Here is a 20,511-nt window from a genome sequence, read left to right on the forward strand (position 1 = left end):
TATGTGTGTGTGTAAGATGTGTATGTGTATAAACATGCATATGTGTGTATGTAAGATGTGTATGTGTATAAACATGCATATGTGTGTGTGTAAGATGTGTATGTGTATAAACATGCATATGTGTGTGTGTAAGATGTGTATGTGTATAAACATGCATATGTGTGTATGTAAGATGTGTATGTGTATAAACATGCATATGTGTGTGTGTAAGATGTGTATGTGTATAAACATGCATATGTGTGTGTGTAAGATGTGTATGTGTATAAACATGCATATGTGTGTGTGTAAGATGTGTATGTGTATAAACATACATATGTATGTAAGATGTGTATGTGTATAAACATGCATATGTGTGTGTGTAAGATGTGTATGTGTATAAACATGCATATGTGTGTGTGTAAGATGTGTATGTGTATAAACATGCATATGTGTGTGTGTAAGATGTGTATGTGTATAAACATACATATGTGTGTGTGTAAGATGTGTATGTGTATAAACATGCATATGTGTGTGTGTAAGATGTGTATGTGTATAAACATGCATATGTGTGTGTAAGATGTGTATGTATATAAACATGCATATGTGTGTGTGTAAGATGTGTATGTGTATAAACATGCATATGTGTGTGTGTAAGATGTGTATGTGTATAAACATGCATATGTGTGTGTGTAAGATGTGTATGTGTATAAACATGCATATGTGTGTGTGTAAGATGTGTATGTGTATAAACATGCATATGTGTGTGTGTAAGATGTGTATGTGTATAAACATACATATGTATGTAAGATGTGTATGTGTATAAACATGCATATGTGTGTGTGTAAGATGTGTATGTGTATAAACACGCATATGTGTGTGTGTAAGATGTGTATGTGTATAAACATGCATATGTGTGTGTGTAAGATGTGTATGTGTATAAACATGCATATGTGTGTGTGTAAGATGTGTATGTGTATAAACATGCATATGTGTGTATGTAAGATGTGTATGTGTATAAACATGCATATGTGTGTGTGTAAGATGTGTATGTGTATAAACATGCATATGTGTGTGTGTAAGATGTGTATGTGTATAAACATGCATATGTGTGTGTGTAAGATGGTCGGAGCTTGCGAGCTTTGCTCCACCCATGTAATGTGTAATTGTGCATACGTTTGCATGCTTGTATGTTTATCTATATGTATGCATATATGTGAAGTGTAGATGCCTCTTTACTTCATCCATTGTATGAATGTGTGTGTGTATGTGTGTGCGCGCGCGTGTGTGCATGTGGTTTTCTTTTTCTTTCCTACTGGCTCACAAAGAGTTATAAGTTCTGAGCACCTGGCCAGGTCTCAGTAAGTAAAAGAGCCAGGAATTTTCAGTAGACTTAAGCTGCCTTTATCACAGCCTGGTGTGAACAAACAGGAGGCATTAGCCAGAGAAAGCAGCCCTGGCTGCAGAGGAGCGAAAGAGCAGCGACAGTTCCATCTTTAAGACATCAGAGCTACAGTCTGAATGTCCAGGGTTCAAGTCACCCATTCACTAAGTGACTCTACGTCCACCTGACTCAGTTTTCCCCCTGGGACCCATGAAAACTGGACTTGGGCACCAAAGTGCCTTACTACAGAGGAAAACATGGAAAAACTTGGAAACAACACAATTTTCAAAGATGAAATGGAAGCACTATATCTATTACGTGTATGTATCTGTGTATCTGTATGTGAGCAAGTGCGCAAGCACTTTGGGGGTGGAAGGCCCAGGACAAGCTCTGGTGTCATTCTTCAGAAACTGTCTACTTTGGTTTTTTTTTTTTTCTATTTGCTTTTGTTTTTAAAGGCAGGTTAATCCCGCTGGCCTGGAACTTGCATTGTAGATCAGGGATTCGCCTGCCTCTGCCAGTGCTGTATTAAAGGTGTAAGCCATCATGCCCAGCTTCTTTGCTTTTTGACAAAATCTGGAACTTGACAAGGAGGCTGGCTGGGCAGTGAGCCCCAATGCCCTCCAGCCTCTGCCTCCCAGGGAGGACATTACAAACACACACAGGCTAAGACTTGCTTCTTTGACTGCTCTTCCTCTGTGACAAGAGGCTAGAACATACAGACAGTACATACAGTACAGAGCGCCAAGTCAACAGAGAGCACAGAGAGCAAAAAGCAGCGGGTAGAGAGCTGTCCTCCACCTCCTAGCCCAAAGGAGGGCAGAGGGCCACAGCACGGACTCCCGCTCCCAAGATCACCATGAGAACTGACAATCTGAGGTGGAAAGTTAGTCAAGGTGACAAGCTGATCGAAAACTAGGGCGAAGTGGAACGCAAGGACCTTGTTTGTAAATAATAACCATATGTCACACAGATATTTATATGCTTAACTGCACCTTCCCATCAGTGACTGTCTACTTCAAAAACACGACAGCACATCTCATCTCACTACCTGTGTGAATGCGGCTATGTCGCTCCAGTTGGCTTGGTTTGGCAAATGCCTTTTCGCAGGTGTCACATTTGAATACCCTGGGCTTCTGAGAGCTGAGCGAGGGTCCGGCCTGGTGTGTCAGCATGTGCTCCTGGAAGAACACACAGAAACCAGCAAATGTTAGGCCTGGATGGAGCGTGAGAGATCTCAAACAGGGAAAACAAACCACCATGCACATCTAAAGACAGCCTCATGGGTGGCCCTCTGCCTGGGGTTTCAGGACCGAGAGAAGTGGCAGGAGGGTGAGGAGCCATGGCCTTGGCAGCTCCACGTCCCTGCTCAGGGAGACCGCCACTCTCAAGCAGCATATCCAGAGGAGCCTGATGCAGCTTCTCTGCTCCATATTTTATAAGTCCACCTGGAGGGCAAAGTCACACCCTGATCACAAAGGCTGGCTAAAACCAGGGAGACAGAAACTGTTTCCGCAGCTCTCACAGGACAACTGCAGCTTTGGTGGGTTCTACCGATTACATAACTACACTGTATGAGGCATTCACATCTGCTGACAGCACCAGACAACTGCACCCTGGATAGTGACACAGTCTGTCAGTGACTCTACACTTACATGATCTGGATTCCTCAGAACTGTGACAGCCACCTTGCTGCACCCTTCCAAGGCTGGCACGGGGGCTGTTTTCAAAGTTTAATAAAGTGCACAATTACTCTGATAAGGCACTCTATGCTACCCTATCCCTCAAGGCGGGCTCAGGGAGAAGGAAGCACTTGTACTGTTTGCACCTGCATCACAGATTCATGAAGAAGACTACCCCCCACAGACAGCATGAGGTGGGTGAAAGAACAAATGAGAAACAGTTCTTAGCCTAGATGCTGGAGGTCAGGAAGCATTTAGGACAGGCTGCAGAGCATAAGACTTCAGCAGTAATTTCAACACTGTGCTGTGCCCACTGTTCACACCGGAAACTGATGCTTCCCTACTGCATTTGAGGCACACTTTAAGTACAGCTGTATGAATACCATGTCTTCAGAGAATGGTGCTATTTCTGGAACTATTTCTTTTACAATCTGTAGGCACTTGATGTTTAGAAGGCAGAAGGATGTTCGGAAGGACCATGTTGTAACTCCACATGTTTCCAGAGGCCGGGCATGGTGCTGCATGCCTTTAATCCCAGCACTCAAGAGGCTGAGGCAGGTGGATCACTGTGAGTTCGAGGGTAGCCATGACAGCCAAAGCTACACAGAGAAACCCTGCCTTGAAAACAAAAAACAAAAACCCTGTTTCCAGGAAGGAGAGTTGCTGTGACAACGTCAGTGGTGTGCACAGTATCAGAGCTGCTACAGAAGCTGCTGTTTTAAGACCAGGGACAAGCCACATCCTTTCATGAGGGCAATAGCTGATGAAAGGCTCCCCCAATGCAAGCTCTTTTGAGAGTGCAGCCAAGTATGGCTCTGCTGTGCTCAGCACAGGGCCGGCATGCTCTGCTCTGCAGGGAGCCCTGTGTATGTGCTGAGAAGGTGGAAAACAGGATTGCACAGGGGACACAAAGACTTCCTGTTTGGCCAGGTGGACACAGCAGAGGTTTGAGTGGTGGTGGTAGTGGGGGATGACCCTTGAGAGGCCCCTATAAGGAGCAGAGTCAGGGAAGATCAGCGGTGCTCCCTTGTTCACTGCTAACTCTCCCTTACTGAAAACTTCTTATGTATCACCATCAGAAGATCAATTCTTCCAGGCCACCAGAAAAGTACAACCAACCCTCTGCCACAAGTGACTTGTTTAGGGGAATCCAGAGAGGGTTACCCAACAGTCCCTGTACCTTGTCTAGGGATAGCTCTGTCTCTTGAAAAAAAAAATTTTTTTAGGCCTCAGATATGGCCGCTCTCCTGGAGCTCTCATTAGCAGGCATCACCAGGAAGCACTAAGTCCTCTAAGTGCAGGTGAAGAGATAAGACAGCAAGAGAGAATGGAGAAGGTGCATGCATGTGTTGTAAGAGCTCCCGTGTTAGCTAAGTGGCTTCAGGGCAGCTGACATCTCAGCCTCAGAGTGTAAGGATGAGGGCTTCTCCTTTGGGCCATATGCAGCAGGAAAGACTATCCCTCCAGGGACAGCGATACAGGGCTGACCATGTGTGAGCAGAGCAAAAAGCAGACAGGGATCTACCTTTCATGTCTTACTAAGACATCTTCAAGGTGCCTCATCCCCTTACACAGTGAACCCTGCCAGTGACCCTCAAAAAAGCGTTAATGTATGTCTGTCCTGTCTAACCTCTTTCTTTCCAATCCAATTCCCTCATATCAAGGCATTTGATTTCAATTTAGACATGGAAAAGAATTACAACCCTGGCTTCTTTCATCTCCAAGCCTTCAGGTGTAAACGTTAGCTAGTGTGGCTTTGACTAGATGAAAAGAAGGAAGCCCCCCCCCCCCCATTACCTACAGAGTGACGGCAAGAGTATCACACATGGCGAAGACATGGGTGAGAACGGAGCTTCAGAGTGTCCCCATTCCAAGCAGACAATGAGGTTAAGCTCAGGTGTGCACAGAAAATGTGGGACATGCTCAACCGATCTGCAGACACAGTCCTGCAGGAGCCTGGTTCACAGCAGATCTCCAGTCACAGCACGTGGCTGACTCTGCTAAACTAGGACAGGGGTAGACTAGCAGGAAAGTAGATGGAGAGCACAGGGAAAGCCCATGGAGCTATCTACACAGCCCTCCCTGCCTTTTACACTGGCATGGAGCACTGCTGTGATTCAGAGCAGCAGTGACACACACTGTCAGCTTCCACATACCCTGACCAGGCCCAGGCAGGCTGCACATTATGCGGTCATGTGTCCACATTCTCAGCGTCTCCTAGTTCATACAGCCTTGACAGTGTTGAAGATTCTTGAGTATTACAAAAAAAAATGTCCCAACTCTGATTTGTTGGATTTTTTTTTCACAATTAGGACACAGTTTTGTTTTCATCAAACTAGCTTTATGATGGTGGGTGCTGGCAAGGGCCAGATTCTCAAGTAGCATCTGACAGGCTTTTCCACTGCAGATCTGTTTGTTTTTGGCAGTAACTTTTCACCTACCATGCTGTTCATAGGGTTCTCTTTAGAAGAAAAAAGGAAAGGCTGGGTGTGATGACGCACACCTTTAACCTTGGCGCTTAGTCAGAGGCAGGTGGATCCCTAAGAATTAGAAGCCAGCCTGTCTACAAGGAGAGTTCTATGTTAGCCAGCACTATACAATGAGACTTTATCTCCCCCTGCCCCGAAAGGAAAAAGCCCTAGCTTGAGATTACGTACCAGAGTTCTGCACCCGTCCCTAAGGATGCCCACCCTTTACCCACCACCTCTCTGCAGTGGCCTACTAGGTGCCATATGTGTCCATCCTGTGTATCCAAAGGGGTCCCTGCGAGGCTGCTCCAGGCAAACACAAGTTTTCTTAGTCAACCTGTACTTCCTCAGGAAATGTTCTGTCATGCTGTGGATACCAACAACCATGAGTCTGTTTCCCCACGGCTTCAATCACGCTGATAGCTTTTCCCATGTCTGTCAATATGAAGCATGAGACATGATAGTCTGGTGTCATTTTAATTTACATTAGAAACTGATTTTGAATTGCACATGAGTGTAAGCTATTCACGTGCAGTCAACAGGCCTGCCTATAATGCCTACAACTCCATACACACAGTTACATCAGCGTCTCTAGAGAAGGAGGAGAGATGCATCACCCTGTTTTACTTTCATTAGACACAGTGTGGTCTATAAGTGTGGGTGCCCACTGCCCCAGGGTATACCTTGAGGTGTGTGGCACGCTTGAAGGCCTTCCTGCAGACCCGGCAGCCGTGGATGCGCTCCTTGCCATGCACCTCCTTACTGTGGTGCATGAGCACTGCAGCTGATGAGAAGGCACGGTCACAGTCCAGGCACTGGTGTAAAGGGCCCTCCTTTTCTGGCTGGCTGTCAGGGGTCAGCTGGGCAGAGACATCAGTCACCTGCAGAGTTAGGAGCTCTAGGTTACAAAGAAGTGTGGGCTGAGGGCTGTGCTGCCTAACATGGGCACACATGGCCACATTTTTCCAGGGAAGCCTGGGACATTCTACCCAGTGGCCTGGACTCACTGGGATGCACATGCTAATGAGAGATCATGGTACTGGCCCAACACCAGCCAGCTCCCAGCTGTCCTCCTGGGCATAGGAGCTGTGTGCTTAGCCACAAAGAGCCTGCCGCCATGGCTGGGAGAACCAAATACGGCATATATGAAAGATCCTGGCATGTAAAGTATCAGACACTGCTTTTAAAATGTTGTGGTTTGGACCAGCAAGATGGTCCAGCTGATAAAAAGGCCTGCCTCCAAGCCTGATGACCTGAGTTCAATTCCTGGGACCCACATATTGGAAGAGAAGCAACTTCTCCAAACTGTCCTCTGGTTTTTATCCTATGTGCTGTAACCCACACATACATGATACACAGGGCACACATACATAAGATACAAATAGAATAAAAATGCTGCGGTTTGAATTTCCATATCTGTACTAAGAACCTTAAGTGCAGCTAATGGTGTTTAATCACTCTGTTTGAACTAAATTATTTTCCCTAGACTGTGAGTCTTAACTAGGGACACCACCAGAGCTTACAAACACAGCAGAGAAGACAGAGACATCAGGGTTACAGATGAGTAGTGATCTGATGAAGGGATTATAAAGAAAATTTATATGACCTGCCAACACTTTTATAACTAGTTTGCCAAAACTTTTTTTTCATAATGCCAGAATATACAGGGATGGATAAAAAAATTTAAAAGAACAAAACAGAAAAGAGCAGAAGAAAAGATACTACAAAGATGGCATCTTGCAATTATGCATATAAGAGTGTGTGTGTGTGTGTGTGTGTGTGTGTGTATGTTTGTCAGGGAAAAAAATACAAATATGTGTTAAGGTGGTCACAGCAAATATACTACTTGTGAAAGAAAGAGGTTTCAAAATCCCTGGAATAAATGGTACCAATGTTGTTCTGTAATAGTAGATAAAATACCATGGTGATGAAAAAAACGACAAACAGGGCTGGAGACATGGCTTGGCAGTTAAGAGCACTTAATGTTCCTGCAAAGGACCCAGGCTCAGTTCCCAGCACCCACACGGCAGCTAACAATGGTCTGTAATTGCAGTTCCTGGGGGTCTGATGACCTCTTCTAGTCTCTGCAGGCACTGCACACACATGATACAGACATGTGAAGGCAAAACACAAAGTGAGTCTTTATGAAAGACTTTATATGAAAGAAAGGCGGGGGGAGAGAGAGGGAAATGAGAGAGAGAGAGAGAGAGAGAAGTGGCAGCAATGAAGACTGACTAGAACAGGGGCCTGCTACCTCCTGTTGGAAATGCAGAACTCATTACTGAACATCAGGAGATGCTGGTGTCTGATGTACTTCCCTCACTCCTCGCAATAACCCAACTTCTCTCTAAGAAGATCCCAGTGGAGCCAGTGACTCAGTGAGCAGGAGAGCCAACACCTATGTCTAAAGTGCCCTGTTCATAAGCAGCACAGTGTCTTGTTACTAACACATCTGAGTTTCTAGGCAGCTCTGGCTCTTACCAGGGATGTCACCACCCAAGGCTGTCCTCACATCTCAGGTCACATCAGCTATAGTGATGTTGGACACAGTGGGGCCACACTGAATTATACAACAGTGACATGGAGAAGAGACAGCCTCCAACAGAGCAGCAGGTACAATTTTTACCTCCACAGGAAGTGACATGAGCAAAAGAAGAAAATGCCCGTGGCTGCAGTGCAGGCTCCCGCTAGCTAAGCTGCAACTGACTGGTGTGATCCTCAGGCAGAGGGCATGGGAGTGAGCTGCTCTGATCTCGTGAAGGCAGGCTAATAAGGAGGACATACGTGGCCATAGGGTACAGATAGGGACAGATTTACACCAAGAGTATTTACCATGTTGTTCCAGTATGGCTTTCTTTCTAAATGAACCATGAAGAAATAAGAGAAGGAAAAGACAAGCCTTTTACTCAAGGATTTGAGCACCGGTTCACCCTGTAACAGTTACTGCCAGCTCAGTATGTGCTTTGGCTAGGACATGGGCTGAGACTCCTTACACACATTACCACTAGTGCCCACTTCACACCATTGCTAGACTGCCCACAGCTCACCAGCTGGAATGTGCTAACACAATGAGCTACACCCTGGCCAAGGGTAAAACCCAAGTTCCCCATCACTTTCACAATCTCCTGCCTAAGGCTCAGGAGCAAGCAGAGGCAAGCAGACTGCACTCGGGGCCTAGAGGCCTCAAGGCATGGAGAAGGGTCAAACACGCAGTGGCAATCAGTGCAGAGCCCAGATAGAGAAACACAAAGACAACACCTCAGTTACTGCTGCCTTATGCATAGTAATCCCTGCCCCACTCACTAACCACAAGCCAGAGCGATGGTTTGGTATTTATCTCACTTCATTAGTACTCACTACGCAGATGCAACAGAGAAACTCCAGACCAATTTTAACAGAAATGCTCTCTGTGGCGCGGGAGCTGTATAACACTGAGTGCCAGAGGGAGCCACAAACTAAAGGCCGGCAGCTGACCAGGCGCACAGAACAAGTGGGTTATGGTGCCGTGGTGTGAGGACTCAGTTGGGACTTGGACGGTCGGGTGACGAGAGAAGTGAGACCGAGCCTGGGAGCTGAGGACAACCACTCAGCGCTTCCTCTGGCCTCGAGGGCTGTGGGAGCAGCTGAGGACTGACACGTGTAGGAGGGCTCCTGGGGCATCCTGCCAGGGCAGAGTGCATCCTCCACCAAGCCAGGCCGTCTGCTCACTGTGCTGTTTGTGGTGAATGCCTGGTTTTGTTAGCCTCAGGACCTTCTCTGCATCTTGCTGACCTGGGGGTGAATGCAGCTGGTCACTGTTGACACAGGGCTGCTCCACAGCTCCCTACCCAACTCCACGACTCGGCAGGTGCCATCACACCCCCACTGCCAGGACACTGCACTGAGCTGCACAGCTCAGCTTGGGTGTTAGATCTGAGTCCTTTCCTATTCCTTCTTTCTGCTGTGCCTACTCTGTACCCTTCTACTGAGGCAACAAGACAGGAATCAACATGATTGCAACAGATCTCTGTCCTGTGAGGCTCTGGGGCGGGCACTGGAGTTTGGCACAAATGAATTAAGAGTAATGTACACTGAGATGTAGCTATAAGCTCTGATCACTGAAACAAAATCTGGGAACTCCAAACTAAGTCCTTATCCCAGTGAAAAACTGGTGAACTGACTGATGTCTCATTTCCTAAACATATTCAAACAAAGTTTAAAGCTCTACAAATTTAGAGGCCAACAGTCATCTATTCTTTAGCTCTGACTCGGCCAAGTATTAGAAAACGTTTGTATACTTCTCTATGTTAGGACTATCATTTATTACAATTTTGGGTCTTAAAACATGCATTTTAAGAAAAAGAGCCATCAGCCAGGTGGTGGTGGTGGTACACACCTTTAATCCTGACACTCAGGAGGCAGCGGTGGACAGGTCTCTATGAGTTCAAGGCCAGCCCAGTCTACAGAGCAAGTATAGGATAGTCAAGGCTACACAGAGAAACCCTGTCTTGAAAAAACTAAAAAAAGAAAAAAAGAAAAGAGAGGGAGAGACCAATGAAATAGAAAAAGGTCTTACCTACATATATGCAGATAATATGTACATGAAAAGACAAAGGAAGAGATAAAAGAACCAATAAGTGCTTCAAGAAAACAGATCAAAAGAAATAATAAATGCAAGTAAAAGGCCATAAGATGGAGCAGGGGCAGATATCAGATACCAATTTGCAAGTGTATCAACTCTCTGCTGACCACATCAAAGCTGATGGCTCTAAGCTACACCTACTACTGGCCAAGATCTGAGAGCCACCACCTGCCACACCTACAAGACCCACAGAGCTCAGCACCTCTGCTCTGGGTCTGACAGGGACTATACCCAAGAGGCTGGCCCCACTCACCAGGGCCAGCTGGCACTGCCGCATTCCCTATTCTTGATCTGAGTGTGAGTCACACAGGTGCATACCTGGTAAGCTATTTCTTCACCAGCAGCAGATGAGGACTGTGGAGTGTGGCTCACTAATATCACCTGTGGTGAACCCGCTCCACCCTGGCCTGAGAGAGAGGTATCCGTGAGCAAGGCTGGGAACTGCTGACCCTGCCAAAAGACAATTATCATTTTAGAAGTTGTCATATTATCAAACTATGCAGGTTTTTTTTTTTTTAAGACCTTTACAGTTGGCAATATGGCTCAGTGGGTAATGGCATCTGCTGCCAAGTCTAGCGGCCTAAGTTCGTCTTCAAGATGTACACAGTGGAAGGAGATAACTGACTCTCACAAGTTGTCCTCTGACCTCCACATGAGTGCTACACACATGCCCAAACACAAATGAGTATGTGTTGACATGTGAGCACACACACTGAATAAAAATGTAATTAAAAGAAAAACTTTTTATGGCACAATCAATTTAGAAAGCAAGATTCACGATATGACCCACAATCAAAGAGAAATGAAACCTAAGTCCACCTGAAACCTGGCGGAAGGTCTCGTCAGGTCTCATTACAGGAGCCTAGAAGTGGGAACTGCTCAGTTCTCATCAACTTTTGGATGTGTAGATAGACTAAGGGTTACTCATGCAAACAAATATTCTTGTGACCTCGCTGTATAAAGACAGATTTTCAGCACTAAGAAGGATGCACTGGATACTGCTATTAACATGGGTGAACCTGGAAACCCATCCATGTAAAAAGAGCCATTCACAGTATATAACTGTGATACCACAGTATATAACTAATTTATACAAAATAAACAGAACAGACAAACCTCTGTCTCTCTGTCTCTCTCTCTCTCTCTCTCTCTGTGTGTGTGTGTGTGTGTGTGTGTGTGTGTGTGTGTGTGTGAGAGAGAGAGAGAGAGAGAGAGAGAGAGAGAGAGAGAGAGAGAGAGAGAGAGAGAGAGAGAGAACAGAGACAGAGAGACAGAGACAGAGATGTGGCTGCGGAGGTTGTAGCTGAGATAAGGCTGGCATCGATTGGTAACTGCATCAGGAATGCCCCAGCAGACCAAGCTATGACTTCTCTGTGAGGAAATGTCTAGACTGACTTCCTGCAAGGGGAAATCCACCCCAAATGTCGGCAGTACGCCCCACTGGAGTGAATGAAAGCAAGGACACAAGAGGAGTGGCAGCTTTCATCCCTCTCTGTTTCCTGCCTGAGGATGGAATGTGGCTGAGCTGAGGAACTGACGCAGGGCTAACTAGGGCTGGACACTGATGTACGGCCACTGCGGTGGTCTGAATGGGAATGCCCCCCCCCCCCCCCCCCCCCCGGCAGGCTCATATATTTGAACGTTTGGTTCCCAGTTGGTGAGCTGTGTAGGTAGGATTAGGAGGTGGGGCCTAGTTAAAAGAAGTGTGTCACGAGGGCAAGGGGAGTGGGCCTTGATGTCTTTAAAAGCTCTGGCCCAGTTCCATGCTCTCTCTCTGCCTGCTGTCTGTGAATCAGGATGTAAGGCTCTTAGCTATGGCTCCAGCACCATGCCTGCCTGCCACCATGCTCCCCACCATGACAGACTAGCCCTCTGAAACTGTAAGCAAGCTTTCAATTAAATGCTTTCTTTTATTAGCTGCCTTGGTTATGGTGTCTCTTCACAGCAACTGAAAAGTTATTAAGATAGCAGGCATGCACAAGTCACTCAAGTTGCTACTCCATGCTATATAAAAATCCACAAACCAGTTCATAATTTCCCCTTTTGACATTTAATGTATTATTTTAATATTGATGATATAGTAATTAAATATTTTTATAACTCAATTGCATAATGTTTAAGCATTGCTCTTTTGAAGAGTAAGTAAAGGAAATATTTAATTACTATACAAAACAAAACAATATATTTAGTAAAGAACAAACTCATGAAGCCTTTCCAGAGGGTCCTAGAAGTCTCTCTGAAGGGCGCTCACCTGAGAGGTGATGTTCAGTGTAACTGTATCCAAACCTCCAGACAGCATGCCCTGAGTATCAGCCAGGGTCAATGTGACACTGGCATCACCACCCACACCTGATGAAGACATGACCAGGTTCTGGGCTGAAATGGCTGATGGTGACATCGGTGTTGTTGAAGGAAGGCTCCCACTCGTAGGATTAAGTTCTAAAGAAGAAGCAAAAAAAAAAAAAGTATCAGCTGAAAGCTGGGGAGGTGCTTGCCGAGGGAAGGGGTGTCTGAAGCCTTGGCCCCAGTCCTCTGGCACCACAAGAAGGAGTCACGAGTCTGGCGCAACAGTATGGTAGGCTTTCTGCACGGTGCTACAAGACAGCACATGCTGCCACAAGTCAGCACAACCTGAGGTGCGCCCAACCTTCTGACTCTTTGAAACAGCATTATCATCTACAAAGTTAATGTTTTAAGACCCACACAATTGAGTTACAAAAGGGGGGACATTTTTCAGGTTTTGAGTAAATTCACAATTTTGTATTGGTCTACATTTAAAGTTATTCTGCTCCACGTATAGCTTTGTAAGTTAGAAATGCCTGATAGAAAAGACCACAAGAAGGAAGGCAGGCCTCTGGCCTCGTCACTACCAGCACTGCAGATGGAGAACTCAGCAAGGGTTTCCAGGACCACAGGCCACAGAAAAACGAACGAGGTGGGACCCATGAAGCAACCAGTACCAAGGTTAGTGAACAAATTTGCCTCTTGCTATTTCCTCACACCCACGATCCTGAAAGTCTACTTATTCTGAAACAGGCTGTCAGAAGAAACCTCACATAATTCTTTTAGAATTAACATATCCAGCATGACATCTTCATTTTCTTTTGAGGCGACAAAAGCTTCTAATGTTTTCCCAAGCAACCACGGCTACAAGGAAGGAAGCTATCCAGAGCAGACTAGGCAAAAGCAGACACACCTTTTCTTCTAGAGACACACTCCTATGCCATCCTGGCATGAGATGGGCTAGAACAGGATTATCTGTCCCGCAAGGAAACCAGCATTGAGCACACATGCACAGCCAGGTCTACATGCCCTGTCCTCACAACCCTGCACCCTTAACCTACAAACACATGCTAACCACCCTGGACCGGCCCAGGGCCACGCACTGAGGACCCCAAAGCAATACTGGAGCTGAGCCATAACACCACGTCCTTCTAAGGTGTAATAAGAAAACAGGCTCCTGTCAACACCTCTACGACCTGTGTGACACCAATCCAGAGCCTCTCCTAGGAGTCAGGGGTCAACAGGAAAGCTAGGCTACTTACTTGTAACTGGAGTTCTCCAAATACAAGGCCTCCATAGATCCACACTCGTGGAGTCCCACAATGTGCTGCACAGACCTGGAACCTTCAAAAGCAGTATAACCATTAGGAAGCTAGGATCGTGTGCACAAAAGCAGCCACTGGGGCTCCCTCCCACCTGCTCCTGTCCTGTAAGTTGCTAATGCAGCAATTTGGGCGTTGGGTCTGTGGAGGGTGTCTCACACACAACACTACCGCTACAGAACCCCCGCCAGCAGCATTCCCAGGCAGACCTCCACACGGCCCTGCTCATCACTAGAAATGGATGAAAAGAAAGGTGACAGTGTGAGGAACAGCCTCACAGAGTGACTGTTCCTGGGAGGCCAGGGCAATTGGACAGACATCTGTTTCTCACAAGTCCCTTCTTGGGCCATTCTTAAAATGAGCAAAGCCAAGCTGACACGACTCATTTCTATTAGCCCAGAAGCTAACTTCACCCTGCCTGCTGAAGTGAAAGAACCCAAGGGCCTCTTCCACACACACCCCCCACCTCTCAGTAAAATGCACCTCACTAGCTAGTAATAATCACAAACAGAAAGCTCCAACACAGCACAAGAAACCTAAAGAGACAAATGAAAATCCACTTGTTCTGGGAGCAGCTTCAGGTAACATCACAGTTGCTATTCCACACAGACGAAGCTTTCACAGAGACAAATGCCTGCCCAGAGCCACCCTGACTGCAGCTGAAAGGACACAAAGCTACAAGAGGAAAGCAGAGATTTTTCTTAGGCACACAACTGAGGATAAGCTATAAATAGCTTGGTCAATATCTGTGAAAATCTCAGGAAAATACAAATGAGTTTAATATTTAAGTAAGGATCAGACTTATTTCCTAGTTATTTTTTTTTCTGAAACTACTGTCCTCCAGGGCACAACCCAACAAAGTCTTATCTTACTTTGTGATTATGATTTTAAAATGACCTTTAAAAGGTACTGAGTAAGTCAGATGTGGTACAAAATGCCTATAATGCCAGCATACAGGAGACGGAAGGAAGAAGATGGGAGTTCAAGGCCAACAGTTACTGTGTAGCTAGCATGAAGCCAGCCTGGGCTACCTAAGATCCTGTTTCCAAAACAAAACAAAACAAAAACAAAGAGCATATTCTAAGAAATCCCACTTGTCAATTGTTGGCCTTAATCTTGGGCAAATGGAGTCCTATTCAAGAAGTCCTTTCCTACACTGAAGTCATGCAAGGTACCGCCCATGCCTTCTAGTGTTTTCAGGATTCATGTTTAGGTCTTTGATACATTTTGTTTAGTTTTTTGGGGTTGGTTGGTTGGTTGGTGTGGTTTGGTTTTGAGACAGGGTTTCCCTGTGTAGACCTGGCTGTCCTGGACTCACTTTCTAGACCAGGCTTGTCTAGAACTCACAGAGATCTGCCTGCCTCTGCCTCTGCCTCCCCAAGTGAAGCCACAACGTCCTGCTTCAGTTAGATTTTATTATTCTGCATGTGAAAACGCAATTTTCCCAGTATCATTTCTTGAAGATGCTTTCTTCAGCAGGTATTTCTGGCATCTTTATCATATATTAAGTGGTGGAAGTTAAATGTCTCATTTGGGGCTTCTTTAATTTTGTTTCACTGGTCTCATGTTTGTTTTTACCAGCATCTTATTGTTTGTATTACTAAGGCCTTGTGTGTATCTTCATAAAACCAAAAAGCTTCTGCACAGGTAAAGAAACAATGAGCTAGATGAAAAAGAAGCTGACACAACAGGAAAGCATCTTTGTCAGCTATACATATGACAGAGAATTAATATTCAGAATATATAAAGACTTAAAAAAAAAGAAAAGGACCCATAGGCCTGGTACCTGAACAGAGTTCTCAATAGGGGCAAAAATGATTAAGAGGTATCTTAAAAAGTGTTCGTCATCACTAGTGATTCAAAACAACTGAGATTTTATGTTACCCCAGTCAGAACGGCAGAGATCACCAAAGCAATAGTGGACAGAGACCCCCACTCACTGCTGGTGGCTGCAAACTGGTACACCCACTCTGGAAATTAGTGTGGAGAATTCTCAAAAAGCTAAAAGTAAATCTACGTCTCTCCAGCCGAACCGTTCTTTGGCATACGCCCAGGGGATTGAACATCCTACTCCACAGATACTTGCTCGCCCATGTTCACTGCTGCTCACTGACAACGGCTAGAAAACAGAAAACAACCAAAATGTCCTTCAACTGACAAACAGGTAATAAAAATGTGTTACATTTATAGTGTGGAATACTATTCATCTGTAAAGAAAATGAAATCACTAACTTTGCAGGTAAGCAGATATAGCTAGGGAGATCATTTTGAATGAGATATCCCAATCCCAGAAAGAACATCGCGTGCTCTCTTTCATTAGAAGCTCCTAGCTCCACATCTTCAGGTGTAGACACATATTCTGGAATAACCATAGAAGCCAGGGAGGAAAGGGGGCCACTGGCAGGCTAGGGGGTTGGAGAGCAACAGAGGGGAGAACAGCAAGATACACGTGACCATCAGGGAGGTGGGAGAAGAGGGCTCCTTAGGGGCAAGGAGCAGGCAGAGACAGAGGGCGGTAGGAGAAGGGTAAAGGGGAACAGCAGGCTACAAGCGATCTGACCAGGGGCATGGGGGACACATTGAGAATAGGGAAGGAAGTGAACGCAGAGGAGTGGGGAGAGTGAAATAACAATAAGGATGTCTGGGGAAGTTTTAAGAAATCATGCTATTAACTGTTTTCCTTAAAAAAAGAAACCTATAATACATGTCATTCTGTGTATGAATATACATATACAGTTTAAGTGAATTTTTCTCATCAGAGTTGAAAATGTTCCCTCCAAGAGCCAAAGACTACCTAATAAGACCCCAACACCAGACATGAAAAGCCCTCTTTGAGCTGCTGGTCAAGGCTGTCCATGAGACTCTTAAAACAGACCGCTATTGCCCTTGGCTGTCCCCACCACTGCAGAGGTTGCTGGTAAGTCTATATTGCTTAAGACACTATACACTTCAGAAACAAGGTCCAGAGGCCCTTGAGCTGGAAATGACTGGTATGCTTCCCCCCTGGGGCTCAGAAAGCACTGTGGAAGGGCGCATGGGAGGGGGAGGGAGGCAGAAAGATTTTGAGAGCCACAGGATCAGAGAATTTGCTTTAAGATTGTATCTACTAGTACCAGAAAGTGTCACACAGACTTCCAAAAGAGGTATGTAACCAATAGCCCTGCCCAGTTTTAACAACTATGAACTACAAAAACTGGCATGGCACAGTAGTAGCACACATACTTTGGCAGTAACCAACTGTACTCTACTTGGACTCAAGACTTGTTTAATAAGAAGGAAGCTGTCCCTGGTACTGAAAACCTACCTAACAACTCAGCGCTAGTGAAGTCATGTTATCTTTGAGGAGAACCTACAACCATCACTGTACTAAACCAACATAATCCCAAACAATGATCTACACATTGGTCCTTAGACCCACAGGTAAGTGTAGACCTCACCGCTAATCGAGGAAACTTCTCTGCAACAGGCACAGACCACAGAAAACCACAACTAATGAAAATTCAGTTGTAGAGCCCAGGCCCAGTCCCAGTGGATACTTCTATAACTTCCACAGCCAAGGCCTGGGGAGCATTGTTAAAGACAGGGAGGAAAGACAGCAAGGACTAGAGGATCGGGGAATCTGCGGTGAGACCGTGTCTCCTAGCAATGTTAGACACTGTCATAAGGGGTCACCAACTTGACTACCTAGACATACGCTGACTGAGGACAATAACAGACACGCCAAATGCATGGGGCAAAGTCCAGGAGGCCTATGCAAAGAATTACAGGCAACTAAGGAGTGTTAAGTGTAGGAGAAATAGTCTCCTCAGGAAAAAGCATACCAAGTAATTATCCAGCCCTAAAATATACATGCAAGTGACATTATACAGATTATAACTAGGAATGCATATACATACACACATATATATGCATGTAACAACAATTAATAAAAAGGGGGCATGGAATTGAAAAAGCAAAGAGGAAAGGGGAGGGGAAATGATACAATTATATTCTCAAAAATAGAAAAAGTATGTTAATAAAAGCAGGTACTGCTCTAAATTGAGATAAGGTCTTGTCTTAAGAAGTGTAATGTAATTTTATAAAACTTCAGAAGTAGTTTGAAAAATATACTAGTTTTTTTCTTGCAATGAATAAAAACAGAAGCATACGAACGGGCGCCAAGGCAGCGCTTGGCGTGGCTGTGAGTCCCGGTACTCATAGTGCCTCACGGCACAGCTACAAATGGAGGGAATGTTGCTTCTACAGTAAAAGCTGGCAAGTTTTGTTTTTGACTGTTACAAAGTAACAGATGGTTCTTAAATCCAGAGGAAACTAAAGCTAATGCCTCATCCAGTACCAAAGAAATGGCCTGTATTTTCACTAAGAACAGAACTCTATTTATTCACCAACATAACTTTAAGGAGAAAAGTGGACTAAAGTTAAGAACAAAACAATGACACTCCCTTAAGATAAACTCCTAAAATGTCTTGATGAATTTGAAGTCTGCGCACTTTGCCTCTGCAGGCTACCTGCATGACTACAGGAAATTTGTTTGGGTTTGGGTTTTGGTTTTGTTTTATTTTGATATAGGTTCTCTCTATGTGTCCTGACTATCTTGAAAGTAACTGTGCAGACCAGGTTGGCATCAAGTTTACAGCGCATTTTGGAGGAATATACAGAAGAATTTCATGACGGAAAGAGTAGCGCGTGAAAGGAAAATGTAGGTAGGCCCAGCAAGGTCATGTACGACAATATATTCCAATGCACAGAATTATAAGATTTAATGTTTACACACACACACACACACACACACACACACACACACACACACACATACACACACACACAGACTTTTAGAGAAAGGTTACAGGGGAAAGCATGTTACATGTCTTTATTAGTACACAATGTGTGGTGGTTGTCTTACCCACTACAGACTGAGTTACAACCTCAAAGTGTAGACTGCAGTCAACTATAATAGACAAAATTCCCCTAAGTTGAAGGAGGGAAGCAAAACACAACACAGTAACTTTCAATTCAAATCAATAAGTAAAAGAGGCAAGCTCGATGATACTGCTTTAGAACTTTAAAACCAAACAGACCAGTAAGGCATAAATTGGGTAACTTTACAGCAGACAGGAGGGATGGTGGCAAGCCAAGGGTTCAGGACACACTGGCATCTGCCAATGCACAATCTAGACAGCTCTCCCACCATTCCCTTGATCAAATGAGAGGGACAGGAAGTGAACAGAAAGTCCCTTGTGAGTCCCATGCGGCCATGCCTATGCCTTCAGCCAGAGCCTTCCTCAGCTCAGAAGAAACCAGCAGAGTTAACCAAAGCTATAACAGACCTCCACAATCCATTTCAGCTCACCAAGACACTGTGAGAGGAGCTTAGCAGACGGCTGCCCTATGCCCTGTGGAGTGCTCTCCTTCACATCCCGCTACCGTGCAGCGAAAGCCTGACTCATGGATTCTTCAATTCCTGGAATAAAGGTGGGCCACACTTCCCTGCTCAGTCAAATAGTCCCAGACAGCAATATTCCTATCTTTTACCAATTGATAATGTAACCTGAATGAATACAGAGAATGTATATTAAGAGCCTCTCAAGACAAAGGGCAGAAACATCCCTTAGTCAGTCAGTGCACACATGCTCAGCCTTACTGCATCCCTGAGTCCTCAGTGCCCCGACAACTATAGTACACAGCTGCAGCCTCGGTGTCCTGGTGCTATAGTAACCCTGCTGCACGAATGCAGCTTTAGTGTCATAGCCCTACAGCATGAAATGCCCACTGATAATGTTTGCTACCATTTTAGGGGAAATGGATTAAAATGTGCATAAGATCAGGCCCCATTGCTCTCAAGAGCTAGGCCTTTGGATGTAAATGCACTGAGCTCCTGCCAGAACAGATAAAACTGCTTCCTGACCAGATCCTCAGTGCTGTTTCTCTGTAGGAGTACCCATGGCAAAGACACTCAATCCTGTCAGTACAAAGAAACACAAAGACTATTTTCTCCTCCTTTGACATACATGTCTGGAAAACTAAGTTAACAAATGAAGGGAATCTCTGTAGAAGTAAAACTAGGTATATATGGACTCTTAAGTTGTTAATTTGTTTTTGTTTTTCAAACAGAGTAACTCTGTGTAGACCAGGCTAGCCACAAACTCAGAGGTTGCCTGCTTCTGGAGTGTTGAGACTAAAGGTTAGCCACCACTGCCCAGCACATGCTGTTACATATGTTGTTACTAGTTACATAGGAAACACGTATTTGAGCTCATTTACTAACAAGAGCCTGACTCTGTCTGTCTGTCTACCTGCCTGCCTTCCTGTCTTCCTGTCTCTCTTTCTATCTATCTATTTATTTATTTGAAGTAGGATCTCTCTACAGAGCCCCGGCTGTCCTAAAACTCACTACGGAGATCAGGCTGGCCTTCAACTCACCGAGTTTCATCTACCTCAGCTTCCCAAGTGCTGACACTAAAGGCGTGTCCACCACACCTGACCTTAGCCTGACTATATGTAATACAGCCGTAAATCCTCAAAAGGCTGCCATCTTGCCATCTAGAGCTGGGAAAGTCATGGCCTAAGGCAACAGTATAAAGCAGGATAGTTCTGTCCTCACAGAGTCTTTATGCAGTGAAACTTCTCGTGACAAAACCAAAGCTGGTGTACCCTTGTGCCTTAAAGGACACCTTCTCCTCCTGCCCTCCTTTGGAAACAGCTCAGGCTGACCCAGAACTCCTGGTCCTCTTCGGTGCTGAGAACACTAAGTCACTCCGCACCGTAGAAACAGTGG

General features: G+C 45.3%; 1 protein-coding gene across 8 annotated transcripts in view; it reads right to left on the reverse strand.

Moving 5' to 3' along the window:
• Znf236 (zinc finger protein 236) overlaps window positions 1–20,511 on the reverse strand; it is a 91,595-nt gene that overhangs the window by 6,543 nt on the left and 64,541 nt on the right. For 5 of the 8 annotated variants that reach the window (XR_007832494.1, XM_051163805.1, XM_051163804.1 and 2 more), the window contains 4 exons: window positions 12,383–12,570; window positions 10,450–10,581; window positions 6,194–6,391; window positions 2,412–2,541 (listed from right to left, as the gene is read on the reverse strand). Coding sequence is in view for 7 of the 8 variants with exons in the window: in XM_051163805.1 (XP_051019762.1) it covers window positions 2,412–2,541; window positions 6,194–6,391; window positions 10,450–10,581; window positions 12,383–12,570 (648 nt within the window). In the remaining variant the exon portion in view is untranslated. Of the gene's footprint in view, window positions 1–2,411; window positions 2,542–6,193; window positions 6,392–10,449; window positions 10,582–12,382; window positions 12,571–13,676; window positions 13,759–20,511 lie in introns of those variants that run through there. The other 3 variants (XM_051163810.1, XM_051163809.1, XM_051163808.1) reach the window with 2 other exon arrangements.

Source organism: Acomys russatus, chromosome 20 (genome assembly GCF_903995435.1).
Source record: "Acomys russatus chromosome 20, mAcoRus1.1, whole genome shotgun sequence".
In the NCBI taxonomy this organism is placed as follows: Eukaryota; Metazoa; Chordata; class Mammalia; order Rodentia; family Muridae; genus Acomys; species Acomys russatus.